The 20090-nt window shown below is 36.6% G+C and overlaps 1 protein-coding gene across 1 annotated transcript in view; it reads left to right on the top strand.

Moving 5' to 3' along the window:
- LOC149089447 (uncharacterized) overlaps positions 1-19831 on the top strand; it is a 34942-nt gene extending 15111 nt beyond the window's left edge. Inside the window, exons 3-5 of the mRNA XM_089238571.1 lie at positions 4923-5181; positions 6347-6613; positions 12916-19831. Coding sequence (XP_089094697.1) covers positions 4923-5181; positions 6347-6613; positions 12916-19019 — 6630 coding nt within the window. The 3' untranslated portion in view covers positions 19020-19831. The remainder of the gene's footprint in view (positions 1-4922; positions 5182-6346; positions 6614-12915) is intronic.
- The last annotated feature ends 259 nt before the right edge of the window (positions 19832-20090 follow it).

Below are 20090 nucleotides of genomic sequence, written 5' to 3'. Positions count from 1 at the left end.
AAAATTGTTTTTCTCACACCATTGTCTGTTCCTGACTTACCTGGAGCTGTTTTAAAGGACAAGATACAAATGCCTATGTAGGGCAGTGGGCAGCCCACTTCATTACACAGCTGTCTCCCCACACACAAGCCAATTCCATGTAGTAGAGCTGAGGGTAGAATTAATCTAGGAGTGGTACCACAGGATAGTGCAAGGAACCTACGATCATCCAATACATTGGGGGAATTGCATAAGATTTCTAGAGGACAACCTGGAGCAAGTACATGATAAACAATCTGCAGTTGTCAGGAGAATGACCCTTCCCCCCCCCCCCATCAGATCAAATGAGGTGACAAGCAGTACCACCACTCACCAAGAAACATTGCCAGAGGTATGGAGATGCAGAAGATTTTACTGATAACGATGACAACTTGAACTTTCCCCCTAGTCACTGGTAGCTCCAAGGTGCTACACAAGGGCATGGGATAGCAAGTGACTGAGTTGCTTATTATGTGTTCTTCATCTTATGTAAGCATTCTTACACTTTTGCGTCCATAGCCATTTCATAGTCATATTTTTCTATGGCTCCATGTATTTATCAGGGTTGAGCATTTTGCCCTGTAAAGGTATTTTTGCCAGAACAGTGGCAAAAACTGGTAAAAACCAGGATTAAAACCGGCAAAAATGGTTTTATGAAAAAAAATTTGGACTGTGTGTGTATTATATGTAACTGAGACTTGAGATCATTACAACAATCAACTTTATAATGTACTTTGTAATGTAGCTATAATACCCGGCGCTGCCCAGGTTTTCTTCAATGAGACTTTTTGGATAACATGATACCCCCTCTTTGAGGGACATACAAACCGTGTCTAAGGTACCCAATATGAGGACTTCCTGCGCGACTCATGAAATAAAGAAATCTAGATTTAAAGGAACATAAAAATGAATTTTTTTCTTTTTTAAGGGACGGTAGGTGTTTTGATCCTCCCTCCCCCCCCCCCCAACTTCAAGTTATCCATCTTCCTGTATCTGCTTCAAAAAATGGTTAATTAAAGCTTGGAATTTTTCTATATGAATTTATGCAGTTGAATATTAAAAGACATTACAAAGACAATTTTCATGATTGAGAGGATATAAATAAGAAATTGAAATATCAATGTTATTGTATGGATATCAAACTCGAAAGTAGGTCTGGCTAATTAATTCATATTTAATTTTCTGGGTTTCGTATCTCTAAGCGAACTCAATATTTCAAAAATCGAGAATTCAATACAATTTTTAAAATTATTGATGTGGCGGAAAACCCCACTAAATTTCTGTATTTCTACAGTAAAATCGGCAATTTTAACACTGGTTTCTATGGTGATCATCCTTCGCCTTACCCTCAAAGTGATGCTGATGATGGTGTCCATTCAAAAAAGCTCTCATTACTGGGAGGATTGAAAAATGTGGCAAACCATTATAAAGGCATAAACTATTATACATACACTGGCAGCGTTAAATAAGTCACAAACCATTGTAAAGGTTTGGAAAACCTTTGTCTGAAATGCATTGCTATGTAACCATGGTAACCAAAGTAAACGTTCCGAAAGTGATTGTTGAGGTCCAAAAACCATTGTTGCCCAACAGTTTTTTGCCCATTTTTGGCATTTGCCCTGCTCTGACAATTTTAAAGTAGCTTATTGTTCAAGTCGGGTCCCATTTGGTGTATATGCAAAATTTGGTGACGATCGATCTAAAATTGTAGATTTGTATAGAGAACACACACAGACAGACAACCAATTATATATATATATATATATATATATATATATATATTGTGAAGTAATCTAGTGGAGAATGCATCTGCAAATAAATAGAGATACAGTCAATGTTCATTATAATGACCCCACATTATAGCGTTCATTCCATTACAATGACCTGTAGGAAAAGTTCCAAATGTTTTCATATTTATTTTTCTTTTCGATAGTGCTGTCTGGGACAACCATGCTCATTATAACGATATACAATTCTTTTGCATTGATTTTTTTTTAATGTGTGTGATCCTAGACGTAAATAAATGTGGGAAGTATTGATTTGTGTGTGTGTGTTTTTATGCTTGACAAAAACCTATTTTTGTCAGCACATTTTTTACTCTAGTTTTTTCCAGTTGCAACAAAAACTTACCAACCCGAAAAGTGATTGTTAAAGTAATATTACTAATATTTTATTACTTAATAATATGTGGGGAAAGAATATTTTCTTGAGACAGTTTTTACCGTGGTTTTTCCACCTATGCAGGGCTCTGTCCAGCCAAAACTTGGGTCCTTTATTTCACAAAATAGGCTACAAATGAATGAAACCATGAATTTGTCATTTCATCTCTTTTGTGAAAAATTAACTAGATTATTTCGCTTCCCGCAAAATTACTTATTTTTAATTTTCACAAAAATAATAAAATAATGGCCCTTTCCACAAAAAGAAGGAAAATTTTCACAAAAACAGGACTCTATAAAGAAAAATCTGGACAGACCCCCTGCTATGGCAAAATTTTACCAACACTGATGCAGTGAAATCTTGATATGATATTCTGCGAATCAAGAAAAAAATGTCAAGAAAAAAGAGGGATTTATTGCTATATCAAGCATCGTCGCGGTGAGGTTTCACTGTATAGTAATACCCTGATTTGTACAATTTCGGATTACGAGATTTTCTGTGAAAAATGCACATTTTCGAAATTCAAGCATAATTACTGGATTATTGCTGAGATAGTGGAAATCATTAAGTGATAATCAAGTAGAAAATTATTTTATTTGATCAAGAACATTATCATAATGTTCTTGATCAAATAAATAATTTCACATAATGATTATATGTGAAATTACACCAATTTTTGAAATGTTATGGTGCGTAGGCTAAGGATGAAAACTTCGCCAGGATTTCTGAATGGAATCCCAAGGCTTGTTTGGTATCTGCTATTTTTAGACCGGAAGGGTCACAATTTTATACCTGAAGTCCAATGCCAAGTTTAAAAAATAATTCTTACATAGCATTCGTACTGTTCACATAGAAGAGCACCATAGCATTATGGTGAGAAAGAAAAGATATAGGTTTTCTTTCTGAAATTTGGTGTCAGTCAACTAATATCTACATGTATTTCTATGGAGAGAAAACTGTACCCCGACTTACACGGTTGTTGCTGGTCGACCTATTGCATAACTTTGGGGGTATTACTGTACTTTGTCCATTTCAGAAAAGAATTGGTTCGCTTTGGACAGGATTTGCTACTTTCATAGCAAGCACAACTGCGTGAATAGTAGGGTATTAGATGTTTTAAACACTTTCATGAAATATAATTTATGCTCAGTCTTTGATAAAATTAATAAATATATATTATATGTTGATATAACGCTTGAACTAGAGTTAGTGTGTTTCAAGCAATTTTTTTGTTTTTAAATTTTTTTCTGAAATGCTAGGGGGAGGGGATGTGGGAAGTATCAATTTTTGATGCTTGGAAAAAAAACCCCATTATTGTCAGGACATTTTTTTTAGTGTAGTTTCTTCCAGCAATGGTGAAAATTCAACTCGAAAATTTATGAATTCTTATGGTATAGTTTGTATTGAAAACTATCTTATTTCTATTTGGAGAAGTAGTCAAATGCACAATAATGCCTTACATACATAAATGGGTGGAAAATCAATTTTTGCCACATGACATTAAAAAAAAATGGCAAAAACCTATTTTTGCCGGGATGGTTTTTACCACTTGTGGCAAAAACTCAGCAACCCTGTTTATTATAATACCATCCCCTGTGCTACTTGTTTATCCATATGTCTGCACTGTGTTTTGATGTATAATTTTCTGTGCCTCCTGCCTCTGTTGTATACCACCTCATTACTGAATGTCATCTTTCATTTGCACCGTTTGTTCTTTAATTTTCTATGGATCATCACTATGATAGTCCAGCATGATGCCACACATTTCAATTACTATCTAGAATTCGGATTGAATCATGATAGTGATGAGCATGGTGAGAGTAGATGAAAAGCATGTATAGGGAAACCACATAACAGCACAATTATCTTTGGGTGATTGCTATCAGAGCTGGATCTTACGTTATCAGATATTTAAATTGTATTACCACCCAGTTGAATCAGAAATACAGTGGTCTATATATGGATCGTGCTATTCACACTCCAGGAGTCGCAAACTCATAAGTAGAACTTGGATTTTTATGACCTAAAGATGATACATCATTGCTGGTAGGTTAGAAAATCTGAAATTCGGTTTTTTTAACTGATCAGCAACAGCATTTCATTTTTAGGTCATAAAAATTTTAGTCCTACTCAGGTCCTTTTGCTGAAAGCAAGTCATCCCACTGAACCGCCAACACAATATAATTATTTACATATTACTTTTATATCGGAAAATATTCAACATACCATTGATTATTAATAATCCCATGACTCAACCAGATTTCTCTCCATGGAATGACCTAGTGTTAGTTTTACTAAGGGGGTTAATGGTGGTTACATGACAATGGTATTACTGAAACATGACCCAGACAGGTTGATATGTTACAAGTGACATAAGTCAAATCTATATTGATGACAATGAATTTTCTCGAATGAAACCTCTATTCATTGTAATTTTTTTCACGTTTAAAGATATCATACATTCAACACTCGTTATAGAGACCATTCCCTCATAATGACTGGTAGCATAAGTCCCAAATGTTTTCATATAACCACTATTACGCTTGTTTCCCCTTTTGTTACTGTGACCACCCAATATAGCATTAGTTTTCAATGAGATGAGGGGAGGGGGGTCGTTATATATGTATAATAAATACCAACTGTAGTTAGAAATTGAATTTGAAGCTTTCATTTTGTTACATTCTGAGAGTTTTTGCTTTGTGTCAAAATGGTTAAATTATAGCTTATTTTCTTTCTTTCATCAGATTATTGAGATAAAGAAGGAATTTTTGAATCTTCCCGCTCAAGCATTTCAGTGTTGCCTGTTTAGAGTTCCAAAAACCTTCAGTGAGGAATCAAATATGAAGTTCCAAGAACTAGTGGAAAATTCCGAAGAAGTCACAGCTAAAATAGAGAAAATCAGTAATGGAATCGTCTATGTCACATTGCTGGTGGAGTCGGAGCCGGAAGTTGAAGTAAATGTTGTAGAAACTCTGTTTGGGGCTGACCTGGAAAGCAGCAAAGGTGAACTATTATTATCATTGTAAAAATTTCTTCTAAATATGGTGCCTTTGAATGTGACGCATGTTTGATGCTTTGTGTTGCAAAATGAAAAATTTAGAATTCTTTTCAATGATATAATTTCCACCAGGGGTTTATGTTTAACCAGGGCTTGACACATTGAAAAATAATAAAATAAATAAATTAGGTGCCAGCCAAAATAACCCAGGGGCGGGGGGGGGGGGGACTGCAATAAGCAGATAATTTTTTTTACCAGGTTTTTATAGTGCCATCACACATTTAAGTACTAATGCCGATTTTTTTAGTTACCATGGCAATCTGACACCCGCATTTGCCAAGCCCTGTATTTTAATGATTTGCATCCACAAGTGGAATATTCTGCATGGTGATTGTTTTTGATAAAAATAAAAGCGAAATGGTTTGGTCATGTCAATGACCAATGAAATGTGGAACATTTTCCTGTTGTTCCTGTAAAAAAAAATACTTGGGGGTTATTAAGGCATGTCCACAGGCTTACTCACTTGACTTTTGATTGTTATACTTTTGCTTTCCTTCTCTTCCCCCCCCCCCCATACACATTCACAAACCAATTCCGACCGCAGCACTACACCACCTTCACTATGGAAAATCAGAGAGACAATGCCAGTTTCTTTGATGAATTCATCGTCTGTAGGATCTTCCAAGTGTGTTGCCAGACTTGCGATGAAGTATTTAGTGACAGCTATACACATGGATGAAAAATCTCAGCAAACCGCTTTAGGATAATATGTAGTACACGCATGTAGACCTAATTTTTTATGACTCGCTTCAACTAATTTAGCTCATGTACTGTGTTTTTTTTTCTTTTTTGCTGAAGTCAGTATTGTACTTGTACGTTGAAAACCAGTTTTGCAATCCATGAATGTTGAAATGATCTGGAGGGAATTCAGTGTATTAGATTTATGAAGTCAGTTGCAAATTTAGAGTTGTAATGTAAATGGGTTAACCTTAGATAACTAAACATTTGTCTAATAGACCACCTAATAGATTAGTTACTGAGTAACACTGATTTAAGTTTAGTTATCTAGGGTTAAATTAAAACAAACATTGGAGGCATGAAAGAACGGGTCTTGATTTTTCATTTTCCTTTACTGTATACACATTGCAATTTTTTATTTTTATCTTCTAGATGATGTGTCTTTGGAATTCTTACCCATCGAGGTACCATCTGCTTCAGAGATGCACAATGCAACCGTAGCCTACTCTGTGAATCCCGGAAACTTCCATGTACATTTAGCTGTTCACAAATCCGAATTGGAAGAATTTACAGACTCGCTCATGGAAAAATATGAATCGTCTGGAGAGGCCTTAGAGAAAATCGTCCTAGGCTCTGCGTGTTGTGCCAAATTTTCAGAAGATGATGCTTGGTATCGAGCTCAGATAATTGAGGTGAAAGGTATGCAATTTGACTACATAATTTTTTTGTCATAGGAATATTTTTTTTTTCACTATTCTTTACTTGACTAACGTTTGGTTGTTCTTTGTTGAAATTATTGAAATTTATTGAAACACACACAAAAACAATTCACACAAACACAATGTCAGCCGCATAATTGCCCAGGAAGTACTACAATCCATCCTGGGCATAATGTTCAAAGTTATCGATGTAAAAGAAAAAAATTTTTTTTAAAGTTTTTTTTGTAAAAACCTTTAGATTACAAAATCTTGACATTTTTTTTAAGTTTGATGCTCATTTTGAACAATCTACAGCAGTGGTTCTCAACCTTTTTTTGTCCATGGCCCCCTTTCAACCATTTCTCATTCCTGTGGCTCCCTTGCGAACATGAATAATTTTCTACTCCCCCTTCGTTTCTCCCCCCTCCCCCCGTTTCCCATTAGAAGATAGTTATTCAAAAATTGTCTGAAGTATAAATATTTTTGAATTTAATTTAATTAATTTTTAATTTATGAAAATAACGAAAAAGCAAAATAAACATAATAGAATACAGTAAAAATAGGATAAATCCCTTGGGGTCACAAATGGGTGAATGGGTGTCACAATGGGGTGTCTGTATCATCGTAATGTTACTTTTTGTGAAGTTTATTGTTTTGTGTTTTTCTCAGTTTGATTTGCATGATTTATGTGTTGTGTCAGTCCAATTTTAAAAAAAACCAATTTTTATCAATGTAAACTCTGCGCTTGAAGACGGCACAATGTCATCAAGTTACTCTTTACTGGATGATGAAATTTGTATTATTTCCAAATTAGTTTTTTTTTGTGTGTGTAAAAGATTATGGTTTCATTGAGAAATGTCAGTTGTAGCTTCCAAAATACGCATTCCTGTAGTGATAAAAATCGCCAAATGTGGTAGCAAGCAGTTTTGTTAATTTTATTCTCTTCATGCGGATAAAAGTAGTAATGAGGGAGTAGCCACACAAATGAATCACAATTGAAAAGTTCAACCTTCCACACCGTTTTCAACAATAATACATGTATCAAGGATATAGGTTCATGTTGCAGCCCTACTATAAACTTGAAAAAAGGAACTAAAATACGTGTGAAAAATATTTAAATATTTGTTTGAAACATTCATTCCAGAGAAATCATATACGCAGTGACAAAACTGTTCGTGTGAACATAATAATGATTCATTATCAGGATTTCAAGCCCATCGGAAAATATGAATAATCAGATTTTCAAATACGAAAATTATCAGTTTGTTGACTTCAATTTCGATACGATGAAAATCTGATATTTCATTGGATGACAAGCTACCTTCAAGTGGCTTTTTGGTTCATAATGTGACCGCTCTCTCGCAGGCGAACGAAACAACGTGCGTGTTGGCTTAAACACAACACAATATTTCACATAACAGTCCGTACTATATTTCATATACAGGGCGCATAGGTAACGGGGCATATGGCATTTTACTGGCGAACCATTGGTCCTAGAGGCATACTTCCAGTTGGAAAAAGTACCCAAATAATGTGTAGTACTCAGATATTTGATTCATGTTGCCAGGGGTTACAGAGTTATTAAAATAAAAATGTCAACTTTTTATGCGGACACCCTGTGCCCCAAAACCCAATTGGAAAGTTGTTTCCTGGTCTCCGACAAAAAAATTCAACGTGTCTAAGTTAAAATTTTCACTGAGATATTCCAAGAAAGTTGGGAAAAAAACAGCATTAAATGAGGGGAATCCATTTTACGCGCATTGAATGAATGCATTTTATTCCCAAATTTCTTCAAGTTTTTGAATTCGCATATCGTGGTGAATATTGCACTTAGAAACGTGAAATTATTTTAGTTGGCATCGGGAAAGACAGAGCAACAACTTCTTAATTGGGTTCTTTGGCACACGGGGACGGTATAAAATGATGTTTTTATTTTTATTTTATAGCTATACAACCCCTTACAACATGAATGACATATCTGAGTTGGACACGTGATTTGGATACTTTTTCTAGTTGGGTATGTCTCTAAGATTAATGGCTCACCAGTAAAGTGCCATACGCCGTGTTACCCATGCAGCCTCCAAATACACGTTAAAAAATAGCTTGAGACGAAATACAGTCAACTCTCATTGTAACAAATACCATTACAACGGGAAAAATATCGTTTTAACGAAAACTTTTCTAATCCCTCGGATAGGTTTACATAGGAACAATATAAAAATCTGGAATTCCTTCGTAACGAAATTTCGTTATTACGAAGTGATTTCGCATGTCTCTTGGAGTTCCGGTCTAATGGGGTTTGACCAAAGCGTATTAATAAAGGGTCTTTAATACGCTTTGGGTTTGACTGTATTTCCCCCCAAAAAAATCTGACAGTAAAAATCTTTGCAGTAAAGTAATTGAACTTCGGCAATTTGATCTGAAAACAGCCCTTTTTATAATGATTATGTCCTTTTTACTTTTACAAATTTAGGAAGGAAACAAAAGGAAGAAAGGGTGGGGGAGAAAAAGAAAAATGCCCAAGATGGGCTCGGTTGTGTGTAAGTGCCTTGAAATTCTTCCACTTGTGCGCAAGAGGATTCGTGCCTCACTCTCAGTTTTATGACAAAATTTCACATTTATGAGACGTATGACTACGGGCACGAGATTAATCTCTATATATATAGCTCTTTCAATATTAAAATATTTCATTTATACGAAGCACAATTTCAATTACTTGATATTTTCATTTTGATTTGAACTCCAAATCTTCGGCATTTAGACATCATTTCCAACTATCAAATCCAAGCAGTTTTTGCAGATTTTGAAAACGCGTCGCTGAATTGGTTTTGCATGCGTATTATCAACACTAAAAACCATAAATTTTAGGTTGACAGATGCAAAGAGACGCATTGAGAGAGTTATGGACATTTCAAAGTGAAGACTTACGTGAGAATTTATTGCACTTTTTTTAGAAATCAGCAGATGCAGTGAGTCTCTAATACACTGATTTAAATTGCTTTAAATGTAGTCATACGCCTTTTTAGAATTTTCTTTCTAATGTCCAAAATATTGTTCTTGCGGGATAAGAAAATTGCATTGAAATTATTTAGGATGCTGCAGGCCAGTAGTAGGGCATTAAAAGGAAGCATTACAGTATCGATTAAAAAAACTTTAAAGATGTGGTGTCAATCTTGGAGGAAGTCCTAATACAGGGGCGGCTCGAGCTTACCTGCCGTCCGGGTGCGAAGCCTCATGTGCCGCCCCTACTGGCGACCCTGCCAGGAGGCTGATAGGGATTCGGTGAAGGGCACCTGGAGATAAACCTGATTTTTTTTCAGAAGAAAGCCGCACATAATTGTTTACCGTGCAAAATGTGCGTGACCACCGGCTTTTGAAGTAGAAAATTTTTTGTTCTAGAATTATTTTACTATTCTTAATAAATGCCAGATAACTTAATCCTTCAAAGAGCACTTATTTTTGTGAGCCATCATCACTTATCCTGTGAAGATATAACTGAATTCTTTATAACTGAATTCGACTTTATTTCTTTTCAGCAGAGGCAATGGATTGGCACCCCCTTTCAAAATTCCTAAAAAAATACCCCAGAGCATAATCATTCCCTATTCGATTTTTATAAATATATTCCCCATCAGACCACTCAGTGCTGGCTGAAGATAGCTTTGTGCTAAACTAGATGACTATCCGTCTGTAATTGCATGAAAACGATGGGTTATTTTTACAAGCTTTCATTTTTTACCCATCTACTTCTTGGATTACATTTACTACCAGCACTCTCAAAACAATTTCAATGAATGGTCAAAAAATCTTTGTCTGTTTTCTTTATGGCAGCCCTTTTTGAATGAAAAGTCTGAACACACAAAATTTTCTGTCTTCACAGTTATTCCATTTTGCTTAAACCTATTCTATAGTTTGTGTCAGGGCCTACTATCACCCCCAAGTCGTGAAACCACCGAGATTACATGAACCACTTTTTTTTTATTTCCTTCTTGCTCATGTTAATGTTACTTGAATGGGGAAAAATTACGAAAAATATATTCTATGCATTTTGTTTGAAATTAAATTTTTTAGTCACTCTGAATAAAAAAAAGTAATGTCACAAATTTCTTCGTGGCCCCGTATCAGTAGCCGTGGCTCCCCTTGTGCAAGATTTTCATTCGTGGCCCCCCTGGAATATCCTGGGGCCCCCCTGGGGCCATATGGCCCCCGGTTGAGAACCACTGATCTACAGCATAGTTTCCAAACTTTTTGTTACATTGCCTCCTTCTAATCATTGTTAATACCACTGGTGTACTCCGCAATAGGGGGGGGGGGGTTCAATTCTTCCTTTGTCTATGATTGTCAAAATTTTTGGCAATCACTATTTTTTACCTACATAATTGATCGATATTGGAAAAAATAGCTCGTAAGTGCATTTCTGATTATACTGACTACAGACCTGCCAATTCTCCCCTATTTAGGCATGAGACTCCAGATTTTTCATCCTTCCTCCTGCTCTCCAGATTTTGGCAGAAAATTAGATTTCACGTGAGCTTTCACGTTGTCGTGACATCAATGACTTTCGTCGTCATTAGAGAAAACACCCATAGAGGACAGCTATGGTTATTTCCATCGAGCAGCCGTAAAAAGTCTTGGTGACCGCATTTAAGCAACTGGCAAAGACGTGACTTTGTTTACATAGCGTTTATCGACAATCATTTATCAGGGGCATAATCTTGGTTGCAGAAATTCCTGTATAATCGTTATTGAATTCGTTAACAGCCGTGCGGTAAACACAAGTTTTTTCTTCAGCAACTATGTGTTTTGAAGTTTTTAAAATTGTTTCCTCCGATTAAATGTTTTCAGAAAGAAAATATGGAACTCGAGTTAGGGTGAAAAAGAGCATAGTGTGTCAAAATATCTGTCATTTGTGATTGAGCATGAACGCCAGACTTATCCCATTACCAAAATCTCTTTCAGCCCAGCTTTGTTGCAGAGTCTTTAGTGAATGTGAAAGATTTGGAAAATTTTCTATTTTCCTCACTTAAAAATTTTGATCTAGCTCACTCTCAAACACCTCTTGCTCAAAAATTTCAGATATTCACACATATTTGTGATTTCAGGGTTCGTATGGTGCTTAAAAACTCCTTAAAGAGTTATTAGTTTCAAGGCTCCAGGTTCCCCTGATTTAGTTATGAGGGCTCTTTTAATGTATCAAATGCACAGCGTTGCTATTGAATCTGGAATGTGAATCATCGCAAATGCTAGCTGATATCCTTTTATAAAGTCTTGTCTCAGAGAGCAACAGTACTACTACGGTAAAATCTTCAATCATTACACTTCACTCATAGAAAAATTGATGACAGTACACTACACATAACAAGCGTTACACAGAAACAAACTTCACATTAGGTTCATAGCATGGACTCGCACATTCCAACATGTACCAATTCATTAGAAATTCTGCAGAGGAATGTGGACAAGTGCATGTATAGTTTAGTAGTATTAAATCTTGATAGTAAGAAAAAATCGTAAAGGATTTTTTTATTTCGTAATATTAATTTGCAATACTCTGTTCCTATGTAAACTTATTTAATGATTTGAGAGGTTTTCGTTACAACGAGATTTTTTCTATAACAGTATTCGTTATAGCAAATTCTTTAATTTTAGTCTCAAATTTTTGTTGTCATTATATTTGTTCTGTTCAAAGTAATTTTAATTATTGTTACCTCCACTAGTGTACTACGCAACAGGGGGGGGGGGTTCTTGAACTGGCAATTAAAAAATGACCTCCCCTTCCCTAGAAAATCCTCCTTTCACCTATGATTATCAACACATTTGAACCATGGGTTGAAGACTTCTGCTCTAGAGCAATGTTTGAAAAATTTATAGAGTTGGCCAACGCATGGGCAATTTCGAAAAATTAGTTGTGATAACACAGAACAAATTGTGAACTTGAGCAGAGTTGAGTTTTAGAGAGGTTTCTCCCCATTGAATTTGATATTGTGCCAACCATGAGAATAATGGGTATTCGAGTTGTACATGTTTTGAGTTATCAGGTTCTACTGTATAACGGTAAATAACGCAAATGAGAGAAAACAAACAGTTGGCTGTTTAGTTGTGATCACTTGACGTTCTGAAAAATATGCAAATATGTAAAACCTCCTATTGACCAGTCCTAATCTGTGTTTGGAGTTATTGTTAGTTCATCAAATCAAAATTTGTTTGAAGTTTTTTCACGTCTTGCAAAATAGTTATCTGAAGTTTTACCATAAATTTATTGTGTATGTATATGTTTCTCATGTATATATTTTTGGTTCATAGGTGAGGAAATAACAGTATACTTTGTTGATTATGGGAATTATGACTGTGTGACAAAGAGCTCTCTCAAGCAGCTTGATATAGAAGATCTGCGAAAACCTCCTTATGCTATTCCAGCTTTCCTCCAGAATGCTTCTCCAGTGGGCGACGAATGGAATGATGGAGCTATAGATATCATGAACAGTCTTATTGAAGAGCCTCTTATGATGTGTTTTGGTCAGTCATCTATTCCAGTTCCCGTTTCTATCAAGAAGGGTGATCAAGATATTCTTCAGGTTTTGGAAAACAAAGGGTTCATCAAATGTGCAACAAGTTCTACTTCTCAGCAAAATCTACCTGATCGTTCATTGGCTGATGCTGGAGGTGAAAGTGAAAAAAGAAAAATGATATATCTGACTAGAAACATTGAAACTGATAGCTTTCAGGCCAAAATGTTTCATATAAATTCCTTCGAAGAATTTTTCATAGTTCCCAAAGAATGGGAGGATGACCTAAACGCTCTCTCGGAAGCTCTTTGTATAGCATATGATGCTGAACTTATTGAAAATGAGACGTGTTTAGAACCTGGTCATGCTTGTGTAGCTAAGTACAGCAAGGATGACATTTGGTGCAGAGCCATAATAGTAGGTCTTGCTGGTGAAGATGTAAATGTCAGGTTTGTTGATTTTGGGAATGAGGATACCGTTAATTTTTCTGATATCAAAAAAATTACACCTGACTTTCTTATGCAGCCGCTTTTTACAATCAAGTGCAAATTGGGCCATTTGAAGCTAAAAGATGGCAAAGACATTGAATTGAAAAGCAAAATGCAGGAACTGATAGACACAGGAACTGTTCTGAGTATTGAAGTTTGTGGAAGAACTGAGATTCCAGTTCCGGTAAGAATAATTGATTTAGAAAATAATTTAGTGGAAGAGAATTTAGCAGAATATTCTGAAACACCTGAAACCGTTACTAAATCAAGAGATGTTATGTTGAAAACTTTGCCAAATGACAATTTCTTGTATTCAAGGACTTTCGAAACTACAAAAGTGCTGGCCAAAATCCCACACGTTGAGACGCATGAAGAATTCTTTATCATGGCTGTGGAATGGGAAGAACAGCTGTTAGAGTTCGTAGAATATCTGAATGAGGAGTATGAGAAAGATAAAGAAAACGAGACTTCCTTGCGGATCGGTAAACTTTGTGTTGCTAAGTACAGCGAAGATGAAGCATGGTACCGGGCAGTTATTACTAAAATTGAAGACCAAATCACTGTCATGTTTATTGATTATGGAAACACTGATACGATCGATATGTCAGATATAAAAGTTCTAGAATCAGAATTTTGTGTGTATCCGCCATTCGCTGTCAAATGTATGATGAATCTGAAATCGATCAATGGTAAAGAAGAAGAGTTGAAAGCCAAGATTCAAGAATTGGTGGAATTGCAAACTACTTTAGAAGTTGAAATCATTGATGACAAGATTCCATTATGTGTAAAAATTCAAGATTTTTCGGATAAACTGGTACAAGAAGGATTGGCCACATATTGCAGCGAATTCAAGCCTTCGGGTGATGCCATAAGCACAATGCCAGAGAGTATGGCAACCAAGGAATGTGTGTCATATCCAGTCAGATATTTTGAAACGAAAAAAATTAAAGCAAAAGTTAGTCACGTTCATTCTTCATCTGAATTTTTCCTCACCGCTCTTGATTGGGAGGATGATCTGTATGCTGTGTCTGAATCTCTAAGAGAAGTGTATTCCTCTGAAGCAGCTGATATTGAACCAGAATGTTTGCTTCCTGGCCTACCTTGCGCTGCTATATATAGTGCTGATGATACATGGTACCGCGCGATAATAACCAAGGTCGAGGGCACGCAAGTATCAATTTTGTTTGTAGATTATGGAAACGAAGATACGGTTGAAGTATCTGACGTGAAGGCCTTGGAAACTGATCTCCTTGCACATCCTCCTTTTGCGGTGAAGTGCACTATGCATAACTTGCAGTTGGTAGAAGGAAGAGAACCTGCTATGCTGGTAAAACTGAAAGAGTTGGTTGAAGTCGAATCTTGTCTGGATGTTGAGATTGTTGATTCTAGCACAACGATAGTTTCAGTGACTATAGCTGATATTGCTGAGAATTTAGCTCAAGAAGGCATCATCACAGATGTTTTCGTTCCTCCAGAAACTGCAGAAGAAGCATCTATATCAGATGCTACAGCCTCTTTGACAAAAGCATCTGATGACCACCAATTTGTCAACGAGTCTGAGGAAATTGGTGATGAAGAAAACAAAGTGGAATCTGTACCAATAGATGAAACAGACTTTGAAAATGAAGGACTTGATTCAGCTGGGCATGAAAAAGTTGAAGAAATCGTGGATACCAAGGAGTCAGATGAAATTGGTGATGAGTTTCAACCTGTGGAATCAGTTATCGAAAAAGAAATTGGTGATGAAAACCAAGTGGAATCTGTACGGATAGATGCAGAGGAATTTGAAAACGAAAGACTTGATTCAGCTGAATATAACAAAGTTGAAGAGATTGCTAATGCGAAGGAATCAGATGACACTGGTGATGGATTGCAACCTGCAGAATCTGTTATTCAAGAAGAAATTGGTGGTATAAAAGTGGGATCTGTACCGATAGATGCCGAGAAATTTGAAAACGAAGGACTCGATTCAGCTGGATATGGGAAAGCTGAAGAAATCGCTGGTGCGAAGGAGTCAGACGAAACTGGTGATGGATTTCAACCTGCAGAATCTGTTATTCAAGAAGAAATTGGTGATAAAAACAAAGTGGAATCTGTACTACCAATAGATGCAAATGACTCTGAAAATGAACTTAAATGCATGACTTCTCATTCAGAAACAAGGACAGAAGGTGGTGACGATATGCTCCAGGAGGATGCCCAAGATTTCCAAGATGAATTTTTCAGTTTAGACAATCAAGAACCGGAATCTCTTCCATCTACTGGTTCAACAGTGAAATATGCAATTAGAGAAGTGAAACCAGTCTTCTGCGGAAAAATTATTTCCATTCATTCTTGTAATAAATTTTTTGTCACTCCGAATGAATGCTTGAAAGATGAATCTTGCATAGAAGAAATTTTACAATCAGCCGATCAATCTGAACCTTTGCCATTTAACGAGGTATTTGAGAGAATGCCATGCATGGCCAAAGTGGGGAATTCTTATCGTAGAGTACTTGTCGAAAGTGTACAAGATGGCATGATATCTCTGCTCACAGTTGATGATGGAAATTTGTTCAAATTAAAGACTGATTATTCTCTGTTCAAAGCAAAGTCAGAGCATCTCGAAATCCCACCTCTGGCAATAGAATGTCATCTTCCAGAATCACTTTATTCCGTCGATCAAGAACAGTTGATTCTTGAAGAGCTCGAATCACTACTTGACTCTAAGATGGAGATTCAGATCAATCTCGTGAGTAACGAGGATCCACCATACTCCGTCAGATTGATGAACAATGGTGTCGATGTCTTCGAAAAGATCATAGAGAATGCGAGTAAAGAAACTGACCATCTGCACGATCCTGAGGTTTTCAGAGACAATCTACAAATTGCTTTTGTAGATGATCAGTTGTCTCTGGAATATTCTTTTCCACTGCAAACGTTGCCAGCATCTGGTGAAATAATCGGCGAGCTCAAACACGTCATAACTGATCAGCAACGCCTCGTGGTATACATCGTTCCATCTGAGCTTGAAGACATCCTGGCCGAGCAACAAGTGGACTTGCAGAGTCAGTATTGTGATCTGAAACGTCTCTTACCAGTAATCAGGGAAGGAATGTGTTGTGTTGCAAGGTTTCCCGAGGATAATTTCTGGTACAGGGCCATAATTGTACAGTATTCTGGAAGTTCAGTTCTGGTGAAATCTGTGGACTATGGCAGCGAAGAAGAAGTATCGCAATCAGACATCAGGGAGTTGCTTCCAGCTTTCATGGAATTTCCCCCATTTTCTGTTGAATGTTGCTTGTCTGGTTTCAGCATCGTCAGAGGGTCTGAAGAAGCCGTTCATGATGAACTCATGAAGTATGAAAGCACATTCAAAGCAGTCCTGTGTGAAATTCCCAGTCATAGTTACAAAAACAGTAGATGTGTCAAAAGCCTCACAACATCTGATGTTGAAATCACGCACTCTCTCTCCAGAAATAATCTTGTACGACAGATCTATCCCAGACATCTGGATTTATCGCATTTTGAAGCAGAGGCTGACAGAATCACGTTCGATGATTCATCCTGTTTTTATTTGACACCTTCCCACCTCCTGGGGGAACGCCAGGTCTTCCAGAATTTGTTGCAGGAATATTATGACGGTAAAGACTCAAATGAATGTGGCGATGTATCAGTCAACAGTTTATATGTGGCCAAAATCAATTCTGATTGGTATCGCATATCAGTCAAGGAATTACTTAACAAAATTGCACTAGTTGTATGTGTTGATCAGGGTTCCATTCATGAAGTTCACTTTTCTGACTTGCACGTCTTAGATGACCGCTTTCGACACAGATCTCCTTACTCCATAAAGTGTCATATTCCTGGCATCATGCTTCAGAACACACACGCACAAGAAGAGTTGGCTAAATTATTACAGCACAAGCATCTCGAATGTGTGGTCACTGACTTCGACGTTGATAAAGATGCGCATAAGTTGCTTGTGACTGTTGACGGGAAGAGAGTTGATTCCATTTTTGTTGATCAAACAGATGTTCCTGAAATAGATGATTCATCGCACATTTCTGAAGATCTCGAGGAGAAAATATCAAACACTTCACTTGTGACAAATGATCAAATGACCAAACCCTCGACTCAACAAAATTCAAATGCTATTAAAATGGCAGAGACTGTAGCAGCACATTCAGAACGCAATGGGGATCTTCCATTGCATAGTGAAGGAGGTGATGTGGGTATGGATAATTTTGACTGTAACGAATCATCGGATGCTGATGATCAGTGTTATCCATTATCTTGTGAACAAAGGCAGGATTCAATTGCCAAACATTTTGATGGGACAACTGAAAACAAGCATCTGAGGCCACTGAAGGATGACGATATTGTCACTATTTTGCACGTTGAAGTAGATCGATACTCTAACATAATTCTCTGCCTGGTGCCAACAGAGAATGTGTGCCATTTAGAAAAAATGAATGATGAAATACAAGACCATTGTAACCAAGAAATGGATGAGCAACCTCAGGTTTTGCAAGCATGTCTGGCGCTGTTCGACGGTCAGTGGAAGAGAGGAATTGTTTTGAATTTCGAAGATGATAAGGCTAGAGTACTTTCTGTAGATTATGGACATGAAGAACTAATTGATGAAAAAAGTTTGAAAATTTTACCCAATAAATTTTTGAGACCTTCATTTTGCTTTTTCTGTACCCTACCAAGGGTCAAATGCTTTGAACCAGAGGCAAGAGAGAAAATTTCTAGTTATCTGCTTAATAAGAGTTTTCCTATCAACATCCTTAACAGGAAGTGCTGTCCAATTGAGGTGAAGCTCATTGACGAGGACAACATCGTGCAGCAGTTGATATCTGAGAATTCCCTTGTTCTGCAATTACGTGCCCATTCCGTATCTTTAGAAAAACATCTGGTCAGAATTTCGTCTGTGAGTTGTGATTCGAAATCTGGTCTTCATATCTACGTGCAGAGGATGGATCAGCTTAAAGATCTGAAAACTTTCTCGGACAGGATGCAGTGTGTGTACCAAAATAACATCGGGGCTCTAACGGCGGAACAGGCGAGCGATACCGGCCTGTATGCCATAGATCACAAAGACATGTGGAAGAGGTGCACCGTTCTAAAGACTGAAGGCAAACCCCTGCTGTTCCTCGTAGATGAAGGTGAGTGTCTGGAAGCTGAAGGTCTATCGTTGGAACCTCTGCTGTTCGACTTCAGTTTGCCTCCTCCGTTTGCAGCCCCTTGCATCATAAGTAATCTGCCTGCCGATTTTGACGAGTCCCTGGCATTGGAGGTCCTGAGGGACGCGTCCAAGACCGAGATGGAGCTGTGGGCAGCTTTCTGTGGAAGGCAAGACGACGGTTTTTACACGATCGTACTCACCGGGAAAGATGTCGAAGGAGACTTTTGGCAGAATTCTAAATGACGAAATTGAGACTGATATTCTTTCTTCTATTATTCAATAATAAGCAATGTATAGTTGAAATATTTTCAAACAGTTTATTTTAATTGCTATTGAGGTTAATGACTTTGAAGATTTTTGTTTTCTCGTTTTTTGTCGGTTTTTTTACATAAATTCAGTTGGAAAAATGTGTTGTTTTTTTTCGTAATAATGATTGTTATGTATATCCTAGAGTTATGTTTCTTTTTTGAAATTGTGTTCTTTTAAATGGGAAAATAATTGTATTAGTTTTATGCCGTTTCCTTCCGATATTGTTTTAGATTTCGTGTGGTGTGAGAAAAATGCTTCATTGAAATTCTAATTCTTCTATTGTTACTGCTATTTTTCTTACTTGATATCATTCAATAAATTTATTACATGATATTATATCCTACAAGAAAGCTTTTTCACAAAAAAAGAGAACGGTTTGTATAAAATGGATTATATGTATTTCCGTTTAATACTCGAGATAAAAACTTTAATTTTTTGCTTGTTACGTCTTTAGATGTCTACCGACGAATACTCTCATCCATCATCGTTGTTGCTGAATATTACACCTTATTTAATAATAATAATAGTTATGATTATTATATTTTTTTTATGATATTCTGCATAGAAATCCTTGCCCTGTTTCTGACATTTGTAATGGTGATATAAATTTATTGAAAAATTATTTCACCCAATCTTTAATTTCTGTGTCGTCTGTTCATTGGTTATGTTTTTGAAGAGAAAAAAAATCGCTGTTTTCTTCTTCATGGAATTGGTCCGTTAATAATAAAAACTATTTTTACAATCAATTGTGTCGTTTTGCCTTTTTAATGGATTTCATTCCTTTTGAGCAGTGTTCAGAATTCTTTTCGAAAGTGGAACACATGATCCTTTCCCCCGCCCCTTTGCGGTTCTGGGAATATTCGGGGGGGGGGGGAGCTGTGGAAAAAATGTATATGAATATTCTTATCTCTCAGAGAATTCAGGTGAAATATCCTAACTAGACCACAAGTCTTGGGCCATGATGCTGGGAAATTTGCTTCTGTGCAATGCTTGCTGTAGTGCTGC

This window comes from Pholcus phalangioides, unplaced genomic scaffold, assembly GCF_987345545.1.
Source record: "Pholcus phalangioides strain wild (caught in Gottingen) unplaced genomic scaffold, Ppha-v1.0 ptg000002l_1, whole genome shotgun sequence".
NCBI classification, from domain to species: domain Eukaryota; kingdom Metazoa; phylum Arthropoda; class Arachnida; order Araneae; family Pholcidae; genus Pholcus; species Pholcus phalangioides.
The sequence above is the reverse complement of the archived record's forward strand: the minus strand, read 5'-3'. Positions and strand labels throughout refer to the sequence as shown.